General features: G+C 39.7%; 1 protein-coding gene across 8 annotated transcripts in view; it reads left to right on the forward strand.

Moving 5' to 3' along the window:
- KCNIP4 (potassium voltage-gated channel interacting protein 4) overlaps nucleotides 1–21,938 on the forward strand; it is a 274,262-nt gene that overhangs the window by 60,792 nt on the left and 191,532 nt on the right. The window contains exon 1 of one of the 8 annotated variants that reach the window (XM_009910452.2): nucleotides 11,879–12,207. The exons of the other annotated variants lie outside the window; for them this stretch is intronic. Within the exon in view, the coding sequence (XP_009908754.1) occupies nucleotides 12,120–12,207 (88 nt within the window). The 5' untranslated portion in view covers nucleotides 11,879–12,119. Of the gene's footprint in view, nucleotides 1–11,878; nucleotides 12,208–21,938 lie in introns of those variants that run through there. 8 annotated transcript variants of the gene reach the window in all.

Here is a 21,938-nt window from a genome sequence, read left to right on the forward strand (position 1 = left end):
TCCCCACCGGCTTCTAGGCTTCACCAGGAATAGTTAGATAAATGTGACTCCTATTTTAGCCATTCATGGATTTAGTTTGTTACTCTCTAGGATATTCTTCATCAAAACTTTCAAAATGAGTGCTTTGTATTCAACTCTTAGCCCCTTACATAAAGATCTATCACTGCATGGAAAGCATATGGATGATTTCCCCTCCCTTATAACACACTTCCCCCCACCCCCCAAAAAAAAAAAAAAACCCACCAAAAACAAACAAAAAAAGGACATTTGAAATGTCTGATTGTTTTGGAAGGAGATGTGTGCATATACACAGAGATGGTGCCTTTAGGAGCCCGATTCTTTTCTGCCCAAGCTTCTAACAAGGGCACTCTTGCATGGAAAGTAGCTCTGGGTTTTCTGCAGTTGTTTCCATGGTTTTGTTTGATTTGTTTTGGGAATAAGTCCATGCAGTGTGGTACTGCTAACAGTTGTAAGATTGGGTTCTGGAGTTTAAATAGGAGCAATTTCCCTTCCTTGAAAACATAACCTGTCCCATTAGTCCTTACTGGGACCAATATGTACACAGGAGGTCCAGTTCCAGTCTCTCAACTGTGTCAGGATTTTGATAAACTTGCATGACAAGAATTGGAGGGAATGAAGCAGAATTTTTGGATGCTATCATCAGATGATCCATCTGGTTTCCATGGCTTAGGAGTCTGCATACAACTGTGCAGCCCTGCCTACATCAACACTTCAGCTGAAGCCCTGACTTGCAGGGTATGAACCCTTCCTTGAATGTGGCATTTAAAAGGGCATTTATACTCTGGAGGTGTATGCTAGTGGTCCATAAGAATGGCAACATGTGTAAACCCTCTCAGTTCTGAGGCTTTTGTGAAATCATCTTTGCTTCGCAGGCTTACCTAGGGCAATGCTGAATTTCAGAACAAACCTAAGCTTTTTAGCTTTTAACTCTTTTCTTTTTCACTCTTTTTAGTTACCTTCAGTTTAATCAATTTGTGGATTAATTTCCTCTTACTTAATTTGTAGTTATCTCTTAAGCTTTTAATGTGCTCTCGAGGTCTCAAATTTTGAACTGCTGAACAGATAAAAGAATATCGTTTGTGCACTGGTATTTTAATCAATTTATTTATTTTTAACCCAAGTTTTAAATGCATTTTAGGTCTTGCTAGGAGTTAACCTATAAATAGCTGCAAATGCAAATCTTCACTCTTTCTCTAGACTTCTCATTCCAGTAGTTTTCTTTGAAGCAGCACTCATAAATATTCTTTAATAGATGAAAATATCCTTGAAGAGCAAATGCATTCCTTAAAGTGTTGTAAATGTCAAAGGAAGGATGGAGGTAAAAATTATGTCTGAATTTAACATGTCTACCAGGAAATTCCCTAGAGGGGAAGAAGCTTGCAAAGAGTACTTACAGTGCATAGCTGTCCATGCTGTTTCAAGAACTCTCCTTAAGATCCAAGGCATGTTGAGGTTTGTGGAATGATATGTCTGATTAAGGTTACCTAATTTCTCCTTGTGCTAATGAACTTCTGTATGACTATGAAGGAACTGAGACTCCATTTCCCTTTCCATGCTTATCTTGAGTCTAATCACAAATCCAGGTTTGCATGAATGTATTTTCTGGTCATAATCTGTCCCAGTGAAGCCTACAGACAAACCCTTCTGCTTTCTCCATTCCTATGCCTAAGGGATCTACACAGATGGAGAAATATACAAGGGGAGTATTCTGTCAATTGTGCCCAGGCCATTGTTTTAGCTACTGCAGAAATTGTGTGTATTCTTTAGTGTTTTATACAAATTAGTCAGAGCAGATTATCAAATTGCCAACATATTTTTGATGACTACCAAAAAGGCCTCTGCATGTATCCATAAATAACAGACTGCATCAGGTTATTGTGAATAAAATGTTATGGGAAGGCTTTGAATATTGCCTGGGGAGAGGCAGTGGTGTAGTTAGATGAAAACCAGAGAGATCTGATATGCTGGAGAGAGGTCAGAGAAGCTGGGGAAGGTCTGCAGTGCTGAAGGAGGGCTGGACTACTGAATTAAACTGGTGAGAAGTAGAAATCTGGGTGAGCAGCCAGGGTGAATCAGATTGCCAGATGTCTCTCACAATAAATTTATTTTGTGTTATGTTGCAGAGGTAAAAAGAAATATCAGACCTGGGGAATGATGAGTAACAAGTAAGTGCATAGCTAAGAAGACATGAAATCTGTGGAGGGGATCATCAGAATATTGTAATTTGTTTGATAGGCTATCAGTACTAAGGTTTTTCACGTGCTATAGAAGCTCCTGGGGACAGGAAAATCAAGGACAAAGTAGTAGTCCCTGAATCTTTACCAAATGGGAATTTTTTCCTTTAGATATTGAATGTTCCACTGTAATTTAGAATTAACTGCATAGTTAACTCCCTACTCAAACTCTGCATACTCAGAATGTCTCTTGAGGCATAATTTAATTTTCTGGGTTTATATACTTCCCCTAAAACATGGGAATGTTTGCATTGTGAGAGACACAAACATAAAAGAGCAAGGCTGAATACTGAAGACATCTGTTGTTCTCAGTAGGAATAGGATCCTGAGGGACCAGAATGGTCTATCTGAGCTAATATAAATTGTGAACTATGACAGGTTCATTTAAAATAAATCTGAAATGGGATTCTAGATTAAAATGATCAGGGAAAAAAGTCTTGGGCTTGCAAAGTTAAGTTAGTTGCACAAATCCTTATCTCTTCTCATCTACAAGGCATTTAGAAACTTACCTTAGGAGTCTGTGTTCAATATGCCCTCACTTGTCATCATCTGCCTACTCCTTGGTTTTCTCCCTTGTGTTCTTCGTAGGCTGGAATGTAATTACATACCAGGCAAAGGGGAGGAGGGGAAAAAAGCCTAAACACGACCAAAAACTTGTCAGGTGGTTTTAATTTCATATTTCACTCCTGGATGCAGCTCTACAGAAACTTTTTTTTTCATGATTACCTTTTGCATATATTCTGCCATTAAACTCCCTCACTGAGTTATCAAAACAAGGAAAACAAAAACCAGGCAGGAGGTAATTTATGGTCTCTTCTTCAAAGTTATAGAAGAAGCCAGTTCTCAAAGAATCCATAAGAGCAGTACTCATATTGCATCTTTTTAAGGCTATTTAAACCACTGAATGGGAAGGGAAATGTGGCTACTCTATGCAGAACAGAAAGAAGTCCTGCATTTTAGTTGTATAGCGTTGATGTGCCTTTCAAATTGGAAGAAGCAACAACAAAAGTTGGTTTTGCCAGGGAGTCTGAGCCGAGGAATTTTTGGAAAGCAAAAATGTTACAGGGCAGCTTTGGCAACTTTTGTTTCTGAGATGCAGCAAAAAGTTGTCATTATTTATTTGTTTGCTTGTCTATGTTTAATGCAAAGGGCATCACCTGTTGTTTCATTGAATTTTTAAATCATTTTCCTGATGTGCACTTTTTGATAGCCAAGGCTGCAAGCTTCTATTTCTAGGCAAATTGTTCCAAGGCTGGCTCTTTACCAGCCCCAGACACACAGTCCCAGGCACTTTAAAAAGCACACTGCATGCACTGTGGATTATTCATGCAGTCCTGGAGTTCATTGAAGTTTTTGCTCTTAGAATTAGAGTTCCTAGCTTCTGCAAGTTTGCAAGAACTTATAATTGTGGTTAGGCTTTGACCTTCCTTCCCGCCTTGAATGCAGATTGGAGCAACTTTTTCAGGTATAGAAGAAAATAAAATCTCTAGGAAAGGGTTCAGTGCTGCTTTCCAAAGGGTCCTTAACTTTTTTGTTGGAAAAATATCTTGGCTTTAATCGATTACTTCCACTTCTGTTTTCTGTTGCATTGTTATTACAAGCTTTAGCATCGCTTTAAAAAGTGAGATACCTGAACCTTCACCACCAAAACTTTGTGCCATTTAAAATAGATAACACTGCTGATACCCTTCAAACCCAAGGGAAGTGACAGGAGGCATTTTTACACTTGGTCTAAGTTCACAAAAGAGGGTCATTAAAATTTGATCACTTTCTTTTTAAATAAAGCACTGCTGAAAAGGGAAAGCAACTGCTCTGGGCAAAACAGAGGGGTTGTTATTATAGCTTTTTTAGTTTAGGTATCAGATGGTAATACCTATAAGATACTTTCTTCCTTTAACTCCTCTCTTCAGAGAAATAAGTGAAGGCTAGACCTGTCAACAGAAGTAAAGTAGCTCTGTGTCCTAAAGGGTGGGAATGGTTCTGAAAGCCCAAGTCATGGATGAGAACCCAGGACAGAAGGCTCAGGCTGAGGCATAGCTCAATGATTTACCTTAAAGAATTAGAGTGATGTAGAAGCTGTGTTTTCCCTCATTCAGGTACCTTAATTACTTCAGACATAGGAATGCCTTGCATGATTTAAAGTAAAAAAAATATTTACTTCTTGCAGTGTTTGTTGTGTGTGAACAAGTATGAGTGCTCTGGTGACTGCTAAGTGAGTACCATTCTGAGGAATTGTTTTTATACTGCTGAGCAAGTTCAGAAACTGGCATTGGCCCTAAAGGATGGAAGTGGTGTGACCACTGGAAGGAAAGCAAACTGCAGACAGATTCTTCAGGTAAAAGAATGTGCTACGCAGTGATTCTTGTTATGGACAAGAGAAGGAACATGACATATATTGCTACCCCATACCTCATTAACAGAGCCACAAGTGTATTTTTACCTTGTTAAAACTATTAATAGTACAAAGAAGGCAAAAAAGGTTGCTGTTCCAACTGCAATATCAACAGTTCATGTCGATGTGAGATCGCATAGTGCAGCAGGATCTATAACTAGAGACCTTCAGGAGTAATTTTGCTTGGGTATCACCCTTCCCTAGATAGCATCAGAATTTCCCCTGAAACAGTAGGGTGTTTTGAAATAAGTTGTCCTCCTAATGGTACTGTTTTATAAATAGTTTAAAAGGCAGAGAGCCACACTAACCACTCTCGTGGGTTTTGGTGATTCCCTCACTGTGGTTTGTGTCTTGAAAGATGGAATGTTCCTAGGGAAGCCAAGAAACATCAATTTTTAAGAGGTGAATGTTTTTAGTCTGCATCTGGAGCTCAGCTATAGCAGTTGTTCCATCATCTGATGACCGCTCCCCAGCAGAGAAGGGAGACCGGGAGAAGAAAGGACACTCAAGGGTTTGAAATGGAAATGGATTTAATGAAACAGATAAACCAATTCTAATACAAAGCATGCAAAGTTAAACTCAGCCAGGTGGATGTGCAGCAGTCACAAGCAGGATGACAGTCCTTGGGAGCATGATGGCAAGCAAGCTCTTCCAGGAGTGGGGAGAAGCAGGATGAGAAGCAGCAGCCCAAGCAGGAAGCTCCCTATCCTCAGCAAACCTCCCACTTTGTAGTGAATGTGATGCTCATGGTGCGGGATACACCTGTAGCCAGCTCAGGGCAGCTGTCCCGCAGCCCATGGCTAGCCTAAGATTATTCTGCATTTTCAAATAAATGTTTTACCTTCAGAGTACTTCAGCTGGTTAAAACATCTATTACCCATTTATCTCCATTTCTATTTCTTTTTTCTCTTTCCTTGGGTGGAAAACGAAAGAGGCAAGCTATTGAAATGTGACCAACCTGAATTGCTTCTGAAGACATCATGCGAGGGAGTCTGGCTAATGATAATATAAAATAAAGTAGGGTAAAATGTGCTGACTGACTAAAAGTTGAAGCCTTGGAGGGTGGCATTACCTGCTTTAATCAAGAGACAACAATGAGACTGTACGGCGCGCCAGGAATTCTTTATTGACCAAAACTGGTAAGGGCATCTTTGCAATTAAGATGCTTACACCTGACAAGTTACCTGTGCATTGGCAATCAGAGAGGCTGGGGTTTTTTTCTTTTCTAATCTAGTTTTTTGGTCATAAGATAACTCTAATAGAATTTTATCTTTTTTTAACTGAAGAGCTTATCTTTTCCATTTTTAATAGTTTCTGCAGTAGACTACTGCCCTGCTCTGATGGGGAAAAGTTTGAAAACAGCATTTGTGTAATACAAAATCTGATTTCTGCTTGGTGACTGAAGTTCTGCATCGAGGCAGGGAGAGCAGCTGGTATGAGCTAAGAAATTTCTGCATGGCTTAAATAGAAATAATATTGATGTGCACCCCCATATAGTACAAGGCCTTAAAAGTTTACTGTCACTCTTCTAGTGTCTAGGAGCTGTTTTCTTCTAGTAATATTGCTTCTCACAATGAGAGAAATAAGCAGTGGTATTCCTCTGTATCTTTGTGTTCCTGAGCATCACTGCTCATTGTATAATATATAAATATATATATTATAAAAATTTACTGTTCTTTCTACTGATCTACAAAGGTGGGAGAAATGCTCAGTACCAGCCTTGCAATTAGTTTCATGTTCTAAGCCTCAAGGCTGGAAATTTATTTACAACCAGCTAATGAAATTTTCTTTTGCTTGCCTAGATCATACACAGGTTATTATCATTGACTTATCACTTTGTAAGAGCTGAGTTCGTTAGAGAAACCACTTCCTCGGGCTGTAGAGTTGGAAAATCATTTGGATTTATGCTTAAGGCCTTTATTTGATCAGATCTTAGACTCTGCTGTCACTGAAGAGATTGCAATGATTCCATACTCAGTTGCTATAGATTCTTGAGGTCTCAGGCATGTGGTCCCAAGTACTTACCCTGACATTGAGTGTTCCTAGCTGGGAAGCAAAAATTCTGTCTTTCACTAATACTCCGGAGCCACACGCGAGACTGAATTTCCTGGTTGCTCTGTTCTCTTGCTTTGGTCTCCAAGATTTACTTTGATTCTTCCCCCTTCTGTCTCTGTTCCCTGAAGACAGATTGAAAGCACTATCAGAAGGACTGATGAGGAAGGCTTGCCTGAAGGCACAAGCAGTTTTGGCCATGCTTCTTTTATATATATATATATATATGGTTGCAAAAGAATGTGTGATAGGAAGACAAATGACGCTGCCCAGGTGTTGAAAAAAAGCCATCAAAACCTACCAGCTGTATGCAGTATGTGACTACAAGATCATAACACAGTCAGCTGTTTTCTTTACTGGGCCAGCAATGGTAAATAGCTATCTTACTCTGATTTATTTCCTTGATTCTGTTTCCCATCTGAAGCATGCAGTGGGTAGCTTCTTCAGGCTTGATCCATAGCATGAAACCTAGATAAATTTCCACTTGGCCAGAGATGATCATAAAATAATTATTGGAATGTGTTTGGAATCTGCCTGTAATGAAAATAAGAAATCTGTGAAGAAACTAGTGCAAGTAAAATGATCATAGTGATGATAACTTCAGATACTCTTCCCACAGAGGAGAGAAATTTGGAATTCATTTTGCTTGTCTTGCTAGCAAAATGCCAATTTCTTACACATGAAGCAAAGGTAGTGTCCAAAGCCACAAAAAAAAGGATCTCACATACTTGTTGGTAGCAGCATGCCTCAATCCTTTTTGTTTGTTTGAGAATAATCAGCATTGGTTTGTTGTTTTTTTGTTTGTTTTTTTTAATTGGAAGATGTGACTGTACATGCCAAAAGGGATCTGTATAATAAGGAAGAAGAGATTTTAGTGTTCTGCAGAGTGATTATTGATACCACTGCCCATGGAGCTTTTATAGTTAGCTTCTCATATGGATATGCAATTTATATTGAACATTAAAAGATAGTACACTAGCTTCTGCAGTGAGGGTTTTACAGTGCATGAACAGAACTTAATGTGCAACATGAAAACTGCATTATGCCATTTTATGTTTCAGCAGATAAGTCCCCATCTTGTTTATTCCCCACCACAAGCTGCAGGTTGGTTGTGGAAGGTCAGGCTGGGAAGTTGCTTGTGTTTGACACTGCAACATTCTGGGGTGATGAATATTTAATCAGGCAAGTGAGGACCGTGTGGGAGGTTGAGGCAGTCGTAGCTCCTAGTTGACTGTCTGCAGTATCATCTTAGAGTGTTGTGTGAAAATGAATCCTTGGGGTAAGCTTCAAGGACACTGAGCAGGTAAAAAAAGCATTCTGACAGAGCAGCTAGTTTCAGGGAAGTTAAAAATAATAGAGACAAATGTTTTAAGTGGTTTTGTTACACTGATCAAAGGTTTTATGTTCCAGCGGGCCAAGGCACCATTTTTTATTAAGCTCTATATGTGCAACAGAGAATTAAGTTTGAACCTCTAGAATCTGGAACCGTAGCAGCAATGAAAGTAATTTATTTAATGCAGGTATCAGCTGTTAGAATGGAGCACATGTATAATTTGTTGATATTATGCAAACAGCACGAGGTAGCAATCATTTCACTCAGGTCCTATTTTAAGGACAGCAATAGAGGTGTTTGATTTTGAGGATATTATTCTTAGCAAGCTTTCAGGAGAAGCTAAAAATTATAGACAAAAGCAGGAAGACTCTATTAATTTTCAGTGGTGTAGGCCAGGATAAAGATTTCTTGTTATTTTGTTTTCCACTTTAAGAAACATTGCATGCAGTTTGGATAAGAAATTTTGCTGTGAAAGGCTTAAAAAAAAATAAAGTAATTTTCATAAAGACTTTGCCAGTCCCTTCACTGTCTGTCCTGGGCTCTGGGGAAGTTGCTAACCACACACAAGATGGAACAAGATCATGCCCGCATCCCGTATATGCCAAGTCTGCACACCTTGGCACACCATACTGACAAATTGAGAAGCAGCCCAGAAGAGAGCTACTGAAATAAATACATTAGGAATTGTGATTTAGGAGGACCCTTGCTTTTATAAGGGAGAAGAAGCAACTGATAAGGAGATCTAATGATGGTCACCTACTTGTGGCAGCTGTTTATTATGCTGATCAGAAACATCTCACTGTTACCTTGTGTTCACCCATCTGTTTATTTCTACCATCTGTTATTTCTTACCATGTACTTCCGTTGTAAATATTATCTCTGATTTGCAACAAGGAGGCTAGAAATCCTCTGATAAAAATGTTCAGTTGTGGAATTCAACATCTGAATTGAGAACAAAAGCTTCTGGAGCCAGGAGTAAAGAAACTATGTGTACAGGTTTCCAGTGCTCCAGGTTGCCTTCCTGCAGTCACCCTTTCTGATGAGGTTAAAGCATCTAATTGAATTGCCTTTGTAATTATTGTAAGATTTCAATTTGCTTTTAGTCAATAGCACAGGCTAGCTCAGGAGGAAATGTTTCCCTTTGAAGCTGGGAGAAAGTCTAAATAATGTGCAAATGAGAGTTCTAGAAGGCAAACAGGCTCCAAGAAGCCAATCAACTTGTGCTCTGTGTATGTCACTTCAACTTGTGCTGCTGCTCCTTGGCTACCAGACTAGCAAATTTTCATCTGGTGTGCACCATCATGCTTGTTGCAGTGGTTTCTTCTTTTCAACAAGTATTTGTGATGGTCCTTAAACCATTGCCCAGTACTCTTTGCAAGCTGAGTCTTAATATGGCAACAACACCAAATTCAATTTCTTCTTGAGTATTTTAAGAGATGGTTTTGCTTTAATTTGTTATATAAATAATCTGTATTTAGTAGCTCTGCCTCAAAAAGATCAGATTGTTCCATCAACCTATGCAATCTAAAAAATCAGGGTGGGGTTTTTTTCCTTACTTCAAGAATGTTTTTGTACTGCTATGAAATGATTTCTGCTTTGGTTTTTCCTTGCTTTTGTTTTTAGTGAAATGATACTTCTACAGAGGAATGAGAAAAGAAATGCTGAAATGCTCTGAACTACAGGACCTGCATAGTTTTGTTATTTGTGGTGTGAAACTAAAGCTGAATAGGGTTAGGATGCACTTTGGTAGCCAACACATGTGCCTGGGGTTTAGACCAGTGATACTGAGACTCTTAAGTGAAGCTCTGACAATACACATAGAGTTCCATCTATGGATTGAATGGAACTGAATTTCATAAACTGATGATTTTGTGCCTTGTTGTTGTTGTTGTTGTTTTTAATGCCATGGTGACAGAGATGTTAAAGATTGTTCTTGAGCATTGCTTAGAAATCCTCAAAGGAAGAGAGTATTTTATTATCATCGGTTAACTTGTCTCAACAGCTCTGTTGTACACTTTGTACATTCAGGGGAACTTTTCCACTTTGCATTTAAACAGGATTGCTGTTGGGGAGCGAGATTCAGATCCATATCTGCATACTGCACTGTTTGTTAAATGCCTCTCAGTGAAGAGTTCACCTTCAGTGAACTCTTTCATAGGTAGCAATTACTATTACTGCTGTGTTGAAATGTAAAAGGATTAGGAAGAAGTATCAACTGATGTTGGCTTTTATTTTGGCTGGGATGGGGAGGGAAAGGAGAGGGGAACAGCCAGCAAAACATGGTGTTGGTAATACATACTTATGTAAGGCTTTAGAGAGCCAGCATTTTAGTTCTTTATTTTGAAGCAGCACTGCTAGTGAAAGTTCTGTGCAGCAATTAAAAATGCCAAAGGATTAAGAAGGTCAAGGACTGAAGCTAAAAGCCATTTGCATCGGCTTCTCTGTCCCCTTCTAAGAGGAGATACACACTTCCATTTTCAATATCTCTTTACCTCTACCAGCTAATTAAAGATCTTCCTTTTTGGAGACCAGAGGAGTGTAGAAACTTGCAAGGCACACTGCAGTCTCTGGTGCCTCAGAATCTGGGATCTTCTTGCAGGCTTTTTTTTAAACCAAATTCTTCTTGGCAAAGTTTTTCTGCAAAGACACAGAAAATAGTTACTGTTTAAGATGAAAGACTGTAGGAAGTACGTAAACATGAAACACTGAAATTTGCCCAGTTCCTTCCCAGGCTAAGCCTTCCTCTGGGGTAACCCTAGGGGCTTGTGGGAGCTATTTAATTTTGGTTCTTTCCATCAACTGTGTAGCCTCACTGGAAGCATAAGACAGCATGCTTGTGTTTAGATACAGATACAGAAACTATGTCATCTAACTGCAACTTTGATAATGCTTTGATGTATTGTGTCTATAATGTATTTATCTCTGCTCAGCTCATGATATGAAGAATAGCTTCAAGATGTGCCTTTCTTAAAATCAGTTTTTTAGGGGCATTCACCAGAATATTTTATGGTTGATGCTGTCAATAAAATTAGATCAGACAGTGATTTTCTTCTGTTAAGCTCTTCCTTAATGGGTTCTTTGTCTTCTTTTAACTGTATTAGGCATTAGATATTGCATCACCATCTAATGCAATAGAGCTGCTCTCTGTTTATGTAGTACAGGGAGGTAAGTTCTCCAAGGGAAATGAAAACATGTTCTTTGGTCATGGATAAAGACTTCAGCAGGTAGTTTTTATTAATAAGAAACACTTCTCACATAAGATGGAGAATAACGAATTTGTAGAGGAGTAGTAAGGAATGCACACAGCTTCCTAAAAAAGACTTCCTTGGAGAGATCCTAGGCACATGTTAGCTGTGCAACATCCAGCTTCCCACCTGTCCCAGGTCAGGAAGCTGGAGAGCTCCCTGCACACAGGTACCACTTGGGGGCCTCTCGGTTCCTTCTGTGCAGTTGTGCAGCGGCCAGGGGCTCCCATGACCTTCTTTCAACAGGCTACAGGTACTGTGTGGCCAACATGCCAAGTTCAGGCAGTCGGGAGTCGCCTCCATCCCTAGCTTCATTCCTGCAGGCGAGGCAGGGGCATGGCAGTCCTCGGCTCTGACCTTGAGCGGAGCGATGCTGCACCTGACACCGAGATGCTCTCCAGCAGGTCCTAGGTTTGCCGCTGGGCTTTCTTCCTCCCCTCTGCGAGGCGGCACCCGAAGAAAGCTGTGCTCGGCTGGCTCCCCGCCGCTCGGGGCGGAGGGCAGCCCCCAACCTGCCGGTGTGTGCCTGCGCAGGGCGGGCGGGCACAGCCCCGCCTCTCCCCTGCCCACCCGCCGGGGGCTGCGCGGCTGCGGAGCGGCGCGCGGGCAGCGCCTGCCGGCGTGTCCGGCCGCGGTGGCGGTGGCTGCGCCCTGCTGCGGCTGCCGCTCTCTGCCGCCGGGACTGCTGCTTGCGGGCGCCGGAGGGAAGGCGGCGGCAGCGTGCGCGGCTGCCGGGAGGCGAGGAAAGGAGTTGCGAGGCTGTGAAGTGCCCTAGAAGTTTGCGGCAGGAGCGGCTCGCCTGCCCGGCCCCGCTCTGCTCTGAGGAATACCCCTGGCTTAAGATGAGTGGCTGTAGGAAGCGCTGTAAGCGTGAAATACTGAAATTTGCCCAGTACCTCCTCAGGCTAATCACAGGGTCTCTTCACACAGGTAATGACTGTTTTGCTTTCTAGTCGAGCTCTGCAGCATGGTAACAGGGAGACTGCCTAAGGTTAATACAGCCGTGGCGTTGTTTTGTACTGTGATTCCTTTAATCTTAAGAAAGAAAGAAAAAGAAGAAATCTGAGAACTACTTTGTGGCTGAGTATCATAAACCCAGAATATATGGTCTGATATTGTAGTGTTTAGGCAGTGTAACGTTCTCTAAGCATTTACACACCTGAATCCAAGCTGGGATGCGAGTGTACGTGCTTTCACCTGGCTACCTGTGTACATGGAAGGTAATGTGGAGTATTCACGTTGTGGCCATAAAGGATGACTCTTATGCTTTCTATGTTCACTCTTTCTTGAACTGATTAACTTTGACAAGTAGACTACATTCATTTATTTCTTTTTCCTCAGAGGCTTGCTTTTGCTTAAGATTTAAATCAACTGCAAACCATCAATGTGATGTTACAGTATCTTGGTGCAAACTTGAAATAGCAATCGTGCTTCTTTTTGCCCTTAAAGAATCTGAAACATAAATGGCTGTCAGCTTTATTTGTTTATGTATTTATTCTTTTTTTTTGTCTGTAACCTGGGACAAAATGTGTAGTACCAGAAAACATTTCAAGGCTAGACTGAACGATCAGTATAGTTTTCTTCTTAGCACTTTGGAAAAGATACTTTTCTCACTATTGAGTGTTTTCTGTGGCAGTTCCCAGCAGCTGAGAAGCACAGTAGCTTACATGATGTCATTCTGTATTTATAAAATAGAGTTGTGCATCTTTTTGGACTCCAGATGCTGTATTTACTTGCATCCTTTGGATAAATCATCAAGCAGAGGTGCCAGTAATTAGCAGGTAACAATCATGATTATTGAGAACTGAAAGCCATTCATTTTACTACAAGTATTCTGGAAGTTTTGGCTGGTTTTCTTGGGGTTTTTTGTTTTTTCCCCCCCAGTTTGAGGAAAAACTGGCACTGAGAGATTAGGGAGCAGAACTGACTCCAGTAATGGTGAAAAGTATCAATACATGCAGTTTACCAGATTTGGGGCTGTGATGCTGTAAAGGTTGTGGGATAAACATCAGTACTGTGTATGTTACATGGCCTCTGTAACTTGTGGAAATCTGACACAGCTTTGCAGTAACTTTAAGTGTCTTGTAGCAGAATCCCCCTGAATTTATTTCCTGTACTGTTCCTACTCTATTGTGGTTTCTCTGTGAATTGTCTCAATTCAGATTTCTCCAAAAATGCTGGCTTCTTCCTCCTATGGGTTGCTATGGAAATAATAAGATAGGATGGAAGAAGAAAGCTATGTTAGAAATGAACACCAGTGCTCTTCTCCCTCCCCTCAAACTCATCCAAGCTTTTCCTTAGCTATGTAGCAATTGATGCACACTAATTTTCAGTGATGTTTGTACTGCCAGCTTTCTAAGTTCACAATTCAAAACCACTTTCAAGAACTGGCATGGATACTCATTTTCATGTCACTACTACAGTAAGTTCTTTTATTTGTAATTAAGTATGTTTTCAATGCCAAATTACTGGAAAGCCAACTAGAGTGGTATGAAAGATGTTTCCCTAAAAGAAAGAAGCAAGGCAAAACCCTCCACTCTCAGGAACTCCTAAGGACTGAGATAACTTCCTAGGAAATACTCAGTTCAGTTTTACTATGGGCAACAGTATCTTACTACTGCTCCTATCTTAATAGATTTCATCATGTTCAAATTATGCAGCAAATGAGATCAATATAATGTGATAATAACTGAACTGCTAAGAGAGGTAAAGCTCCAGTTGTTACCTAGCCCAGTCTTCTAATTAACCTCAACTGTTGCAATACCAGTTACTGTTCCTTCTGCAAAATATAATGCATAATTCATTATGTTGATAATTAGTTGATAATTAATGAAGATGAATGAAGAAACCTAGTTGAAAGTGTTAGAAAGTTATGCTTTAATTTGTATATTAAAAATACTGCTGTTTCTATCTTGAGCATTCAAAAAATGTGGGCTAGCTGTCAGAAACAAAACAAGTGTGCTTATTTAGCTTTTACAAGCAGGCAATCTGCTCACTTGATGACTAATTCTTTTCAAAATGTAGATGTTTACTAAGCAGCACAGTGGTGAACACAATTTAAGTTCCTTATTGACTTGATTTGGCCCCTGGTTTCTCAGGTGTTTGTTAGTATTTAAATGAATAGACTGGAACTAGATATTGTTGAAAGCATATAGAGCAAATCTAAACCATTCCTTGTTTCTGTAGGGTTAAGCATAGAATCATAGAATGGCTTGAGTTGGAAAGGATCTTAAAGATCCTGTAGTCTCAAACCCCTGCCATGGGCAGGGACACCTCCCACTAGCCCAGGTTGCTCAAAGCATCATTAGAGCATGTTGAATATATACTTAATCCACATCCATAGAGACTGCTACGAGCTCTGCTGCAGTTGGTGTGATTGCACTGAAGAGAAGATGAGAAAGTGAGCTAGGACAGAGACTGGGTGTACTGGCTATAGGCCCAGCCAAGAAGTCACTGCTGATTCCTGGGTTTGCTGCTTGTGTTTCATAACCATTTATTACACACAGAATTGAAATATCCAAAGTAAATTTTCTCTCCTAGAGCTGTCTCTGATAGTATGTAAACCTGGACTTGTGGGTAATACTCAGCTGGGTTGTAATCATTATTAATGAAACTATCCCCTTGCTTGAAAGTAAATGCTGCATAAATCTTTACAATGGGTTTTAAGAGGCAATTTCAGACTGAATACATCCAGATCTCTTCCATTATTTTTTTTTTTTACAGCAAGTTCCTATGACAGAAAAAGGCAGAGAAGTGTAATGAAAAGAAATAGCATTTCCCCCTAACTTCTGCTCTGTATGAAGTTGGTGTGTTTCCACAAGTGAAAAAGATTCCCTCAAATACTGGAAGACCACGTTTTTCAAATGCCATACCAATGGGTATTGTCATGAAGAACTTAGTGCTGCTGTTGAGAATATTTCAGTTTTTGGATGCAGCGTGAATTTGTATGTAATAGGCAATAAGATAAATCATTGCAAGGTCAAGAAATAGATCACAAATTATTTTGAAATGAAGAAGGCATAATTTCAGAGCAATGGCTAGGAAATTCTTCCTAACTGCCACAACTCGTAAAGGTGGAGATTAAAGAGATAAGAGGAATGAAACTCTAATCATTGACTTAAGTGGTAAATTTTCACACGTATATCCTTTAAAAGGATGTTTATATTAAATGCCTGATATGACAAATTAGATGTCATAAAGGAGGCTAGTTTTTTCCAAGACAGAAAGAAGGAAGAGGAGAAGAAAACTGACTGAGGAATTTTTTATTGTGTTATTCTAATGAAACAGGACCTCTCATACAGGCTGTTTGTTTAGAAGTAGACTGTAGTATAGGCAGTACTCTGAAACAGAAAACCAAGATGTACTGAACTAAGCAGAGGGTAGCATGAAAGGAACTCTGGGAAATGCTGAGAATGCTGTAACTCAGTGCACTTTTGCTGCTTTCTGATTCAGTCTGGAGCAGGTTATAAATATTTCTTTTGTTGACCCAAAAAATCAAGCCTAGCTGTGTACTTTCCACATGCTGCAGCTGCAGACATGCTGAGAACTTCTAACAGTTTTGTGGAAGAGCATTCAGATTTTAAGTAATGTAATTAATTAGGAAATACATGATGATAAACCACTGCTAATCACTCACAAATTATAAAGTTTCCTCTCTTCAGAAAAGGGTCTAGATAGACTTCCTTCGCTTCCTCCCATTTGCATACCTCTCTCCCTTTAAGCAGTATCTGCAAAACTCAGCGTTGTGCAAAATATTTCAGCTTCAAGTTTTGTAATCCTGCATATGGCAGATTGGCTGAACATCACAGGAGACTGAAGCAGTAGTGAAAAATTTGTGTGGGTAGAAGGATAACTTGAAGTAGGGGATTTAAAGGCAATACCCTAATCTTTAAACATTCTGCTGAGTATGTTTAAGTACTGTGCTCAGACGTTCCCCTGTTTTTAAGAGATCAAGTCCGTCATATAATGTATTTCAAACAGGTTTTTTTCCCTCAGTCCTTCCAAAGGAGTCTTCCTTTGAGGCCTTAAGGTTTGTTAATGAGAAAAGGACAGAGAGTTACCACTCTGCATACCATTTGTTTTGAAAAGATTGAGTTTTATTCTCTCACTGCAAATCTGACTCTTAATTATATTGAAAGATAGGGCTCAGCTTCTCTTACAAATGACACATTGAAAAGCATCCCATAACCACCCTTAATGATGTCCCTTTGGAAGTCCTGTGGCCTTTCACTTTCTTGTAAGAGTCCAAACTCCTGACGTAATTGACAAAGATGTTAAAACTTCAGCTCTATGTAGGACACAGCACCTGACATTATGTTTACAAATACTCTCAAGGGAACTCTGAGAAAGTTACTGACTTATGCACACAAAGTGTAAGTAAACAGCAGCATTGAGACCACCCCAGCCTTGTGTGATAACATCATACAGTTCTTAAATGTCTGTGTACTTTTCCTTGAGCCATTACAGAGTAACTTTGAGTCCAGAAGCAGCAGGGAGTAGAGTCTAATTAACAGTAAAACTTTGAATGCAAAAGTACCTTAGGTTGGGTTTTGGCTGTTGAGCTGTTGTTCATTTTATAGGGACTCTATTGTAGACAGATTTTGTGCAGTGATTCGCAGGGACGGTTAAATGGCAGATAAAATTCAATGTAGATTAATGTGAAGTGGTGCATGCTGTGCAAAAGGAGCTTTATGGCTAAATGCAGAGGTGGTAAGCTTACCATTACCAGTCAGAAGTGAAACCCTGGGGCTGAGAAACCTGTGAAACCCCTTAGTAAAGGGTGTTTTAAGTGCAAAAAGTTCTGCATGAGTTCAGAGGGACAAGATGGGCAAGGACTTGGAAAAAAAAATCTGTTGGGAGTCACTGACTAGGTTAAGTGTAGTATGCACAAGAAATCCCCTGAGATGAAAATAAACTGTGACTAGGAAAGTGTTGGAGGAAAATATTGAATATGCTTGTCCTGCTTCTCTGGGCATACAGTAATAGCTGCTACTGAAGACAGGATATTGTGCTAGATAGATCTTTAGTCTGATCCAATGCAAGCACATTTTTAAGTTGAAATAAACTTCTCTGCAGTTAGGATAATATCCTTGCTTCAAAGGGTGGTAGAGTATCACAGTTTAATAGTTGTAAGCTCTGCCCCTTCCTAAAAAGGGTTCTTGACTTAATCTCTCCTGAGCTCCTTCCTCCAATAACCAGAGGTTTAAAACTGCTATTTTGCATGGAGATATAAACCAAATATGAGGTCATTTGGAACATACTTCTTTCCCCCCCCCCACAGCATTGTACAACCTAATTGTAATAATCATTGCATGTGATTTATTATTGCTTTTAAATTATTATTACTTTAGTGTCTTGAGTTTGTTGGGCATCACAGCCTTAAAATAAGTTCTAGGACCTTTTATATCTCTATATATTTCTATGGGCTTGGTTCTTTTTTCCCCCGGAGTGAAAATAATGCTCTTGCTGTGTTGTCATAGTGTTGGCTATGAATATGAATGATTATGTTTGAAGATTTAATGCAAATCCACAAGACTAGCCTTAAGTCTAAATGCTTTCCTTCCCCCTCAGGCAATTGTACTCTTTACTGTCCTGAAAAGGGATTGGGAACTTACAGTTGGAGGAAAACATGAGTATGTAAGAGCCAAAGCAGGGATAAGTAGGGAAGATGGACTCATCCTATCAGTAGCAGTCAATAGACGATCATCCAAGTGAAGATATTAAAACATACATAATTAAAACCTCTCTATTTATGGATGTGCCTCATAGTTTTATTTGTGGCTGTTACATGAAAGGAGCAAGCTAGGAATGAAAAATGAGAAACCCTGACAACCTTGTTCACCCAGATCTGACAATATATGCACATGATTTCAGATGGCTGCAGTAACAGGACATAACTTCTGATTTAATGAATTGCACTCTCTTAATAACTGGGACAACCACATGTTCCTGGTCTGCAAGACCTATCTTGAATGTGAACCTGCATTAACCAAAAGTATTTTTTCCCATTTAATGGTTTAATTTTTGAGTTCTTCAAGAATGTTAGAGATGGATTATGGCCAATTCAGTATCATGTTTGGGTATAAAGTGATATGGAAAAGGGCACCCTTGGAAGTAGGTGGAAACTGAACTATGTACTAAAAGCACTTTTATCTTTAACTGGCTATTATAACTGTGTATTCTATGTGACCAGCTCTGAAACAACCAAGCAGAAACAGCAGAACTGATAAAACTCAGCACCTGTTTGTGGCCATGACAAAAGCCAAGCTTATGCCCTGTGACACTAGCAGTCACCTGTTTATGTGCAGTAATCCAGTGACACTAGCCATCACACACCACTGTTCTCTTTCCCAATGCAATGTGGTGGCCTTAACTTGCATTAAAGTGCTTTTAGACTACATGCATTTTTAACAGTTATGACTTCTATGCATCACCCAATCCAGTGATTTTTGTGTGTCTCTGAATTTGTTTAGGTCTTGACTAAAGGGAGTAACACACTGTGGCACCAGACTCTAAATTTTCCTGCTGCCTTTTCATAATGATAACCTGTCAGGGAAGGTAACACAGTTCACTTTTAAAAATATCTTTCAGCATCAAAACTGAAGTACTTCTTTTGAAGGAATTAAAGAACCAAAACACCACAAACCCAATCAAACCCAAACAGAACCACAACAAACAGACCAACTATTCTCTGAAGTTGAGCTGCTGAACTCTCCGGTGCAAGGAGCTGTCCAAATTACATCAGCTGGTTCCCTGAGCATGGACTAAGATGCCCCCTTTCACTCTTTTTAGTGCTAATTTACTTCTTTATTTTGAAGTCTGGTGCAAAGTCCTGTACAATTTGAACTTTATATGGAGATCACTCCACCAAAACAGTGCAAGAGATGAAAGAAGATTTTATTTTCCAAATATCTGTTTAAAGCTACAGCAGTTACTCTTAAAGGACCTTGTGTTCCTGTTACTATCCTTCAGTATTAAACTCTTAATGTGTCATTAATTTGGCATTTGAAATTCTATTCCAACTAATACTGATACCACTATTTTACAAATTGAGCTTTGTCATTGCTGTCTTCAGAATGCATCATCTGAAAACTGGGAGGGGGGAAAGGGGGTCAAACAGGCTCTTTAGCTGGTGGTAATTTGATTTACCCTTTTGAGCTTTTTATGGAGTGCCCATCTAGGCAGTGTAATTAAATGTAAATATAAATCGAAAGTGTCTGGGATAGAGGGAGGAAAAAGTCTGTTTTCTCCAGCAGCACCCATGCTTCATTATTTAGAAATGGATGCAATCTGAAATGAGGCACTAAATTTTGTTTCTTCCTCAGTCTGCTTTTATTGACAGGTTTGTTAATTATTAATTTTTTTAAATCCCTCTTACGAGGTGTCAGGTTAAACTCAAACAACATTTAGCATTTGTGAGGTGCAGGCATTTCTGTGCACAGCCGTGGTAAGCTTCAGTTAATTTCAGGAAAAATAGTTGGCAGCTGATCATTTGGATGTGATTGATTGGTAATATCTTCAAAAGCCAGCAAAAGAGAGAGTCTTTACTTAACTCTGACTATGGGAATTAGGCTTTATTTCAGGTTTCGTGTAGCTAATGAGGTGTTACCTGCGCCTCAAAGGTTTATCTGTGGAGTCTTCAGACTAAGGGACCTCAGAGATACCTCCTCCAATTCCCCTACCATGGGCAGGGATGCCTCTCAACTAGAATTGGTTGCCCAAGACCTCATCCAGTTTGGGCTTAAACACCTCCATGGAGGAGGCATCCATAATCACTCTGGGCAACCTATTCCAGTCTCACCTCCCTTATACTGAAGAACTTCTTCCTAAGATCCAGTCTAAAGCTACTCTCCCTCAGCTTAAAACCATTCTCTGTAGTCCTGTTGCTAGACACCCTTATGAAAAGTCTCCCTCCAGCTTTCCTGTAGGATCTCTTCAGGTACTGAAAGGTAGCTCTAAGGTGTTCCCAGAGTCTTCTATTCTCCAGGATGAACAACCCCAGCTCCCTCAGCTTATCCTCATGGGAGTCATCATCCAGCCCTTGGATCATCCTTGTGGCCTCCCTCTTCAACTGCTCTATTGTAGCCTAACCCAACTCTTACAAACTTCTTCCATTATCAGTTCAGAAAATGAATTGCAACATAAGAGAAGTCTCAGAAATTGTCTTTGTATGCAGATTTAATTCAAATTAAGTAAAACTGCTGTGTTTCAGAGGAATCAGAACTGAAGTGACCTTATTTTAATTTAGCATAATTAATTTCTCAAGGAAATGAAACCAAACAAAGCCTATTTTAATTCTGAATGAGAGTCTCAACAGAGACTGAATTAATTTAACTATTCCACCTTACTGATTAATTAATATTTAACTTTGCTGAGTAGCTTGTGTGCATAGCTCCTTGAAAAGGTGACAAGGCTTTTTAGTGAGGACAAATAGACTTTTCTTTAACCAGTTAATAACTTTTGGAAGTACAGCCAAAGACTGAAATGCCGGTGGTGGCTGACAGGCACTGCACTCCTTCCATTAGGTGCAGCTGCTGCCCTGGTTGCTGGTTTTGGACATTTCATTGCAATTCAGGCCCTCTCCTTCTTGCCACACGCAGGTGAATGCAAGTGCCACCACATAGCCCACGTTCACAGCTCTCTGAAACTTTAATGCTGAGTGACAGATGTGAATGGAAACAGCAGGGCATTCCTGCCCCTGTGCAGACTTACCAGATGAAGTGCTCAAAGCTCCTCAAATAACTGCTGTAGTCTATTGTAAGAAACTAATTGAATTGTATGTATTGCTTACAGGAAGTTCTGGACTGATCTATTAAATTACTTACCTGTTGTCTGTACCCTATCACACTGTGTTAGTAATGGAAATCTCATCCTGGTGAGACAGCGTAGGAATGAGGCCATTTCTTTTCCACAACTGGTCTGCTGAAATGTTTTTATCAATCAAGTGATACCATACAGAAAAAGATGTTTGTTATCATGAGGGATAAAACCACCCTTCAAAAAGTCATAGAATTATCCCAAAGATTTATTTTAAAACTATAAATAAACAATTTTTTTAAAGACTGTGAAAAATAATTTATCTCCTACCTCATTAGCTGAGTTCATCAGGAAAGAGAGAAGGAAACTACCATGTGGTAACAGAATAGGGTATCTAAAACTTCCAGTGCTTTTATATTGGCTGTTTACTTCAATGTAAGGACAGTTCTTTAAATTCATGTATTCAGGCATTTGATTTTAGCTGTCCTGCTGCTGACTGAAGTGAGCAAATTTAGATTTGAGGGAATTCAGATTTGGTTTTTTTTCTCTTGCACATTACCTGTCAGATAAACAGGTACTGTCTTATTTTGCATATGAGTTTCCCAACAAAAACTAGAGGGTTTTTGTTCTAGAGGGTTTTTTTACAACCCCATTCATTCAAACCAACAGGATATTTGAGCTTCCATTCTGTATTACCTTTTAATTTTTTTTACGTTTAAATAATTGGCATCAAATACCAGCTCTGCAATGCTGCTATCGAAGTAGTATTGCAACACAGCTACTTAAAACCATTACCAAAGTGTACACATGGACATGAGGCATTCCATACTTGGAATGAGTCTGGGACACTGTAACTAGCAGTTTGCCTGGAGGTGCATTGGCCAACTTTAAAGTCTTACAGGGTG

This window comes from Dryobates pubescens, chromosome 23 (assembly GCF_014839835.1).
Source record: "Dryobates pubescens isolate bDryPub1 chromosome 23, bDryPub1.pri, whole genome shotgun sequence".
NCBI lineage: Eukaryota > Metazoa > Chordata > Aves > Piciformes > Picidae > Dryobates > Dryobates pubescens.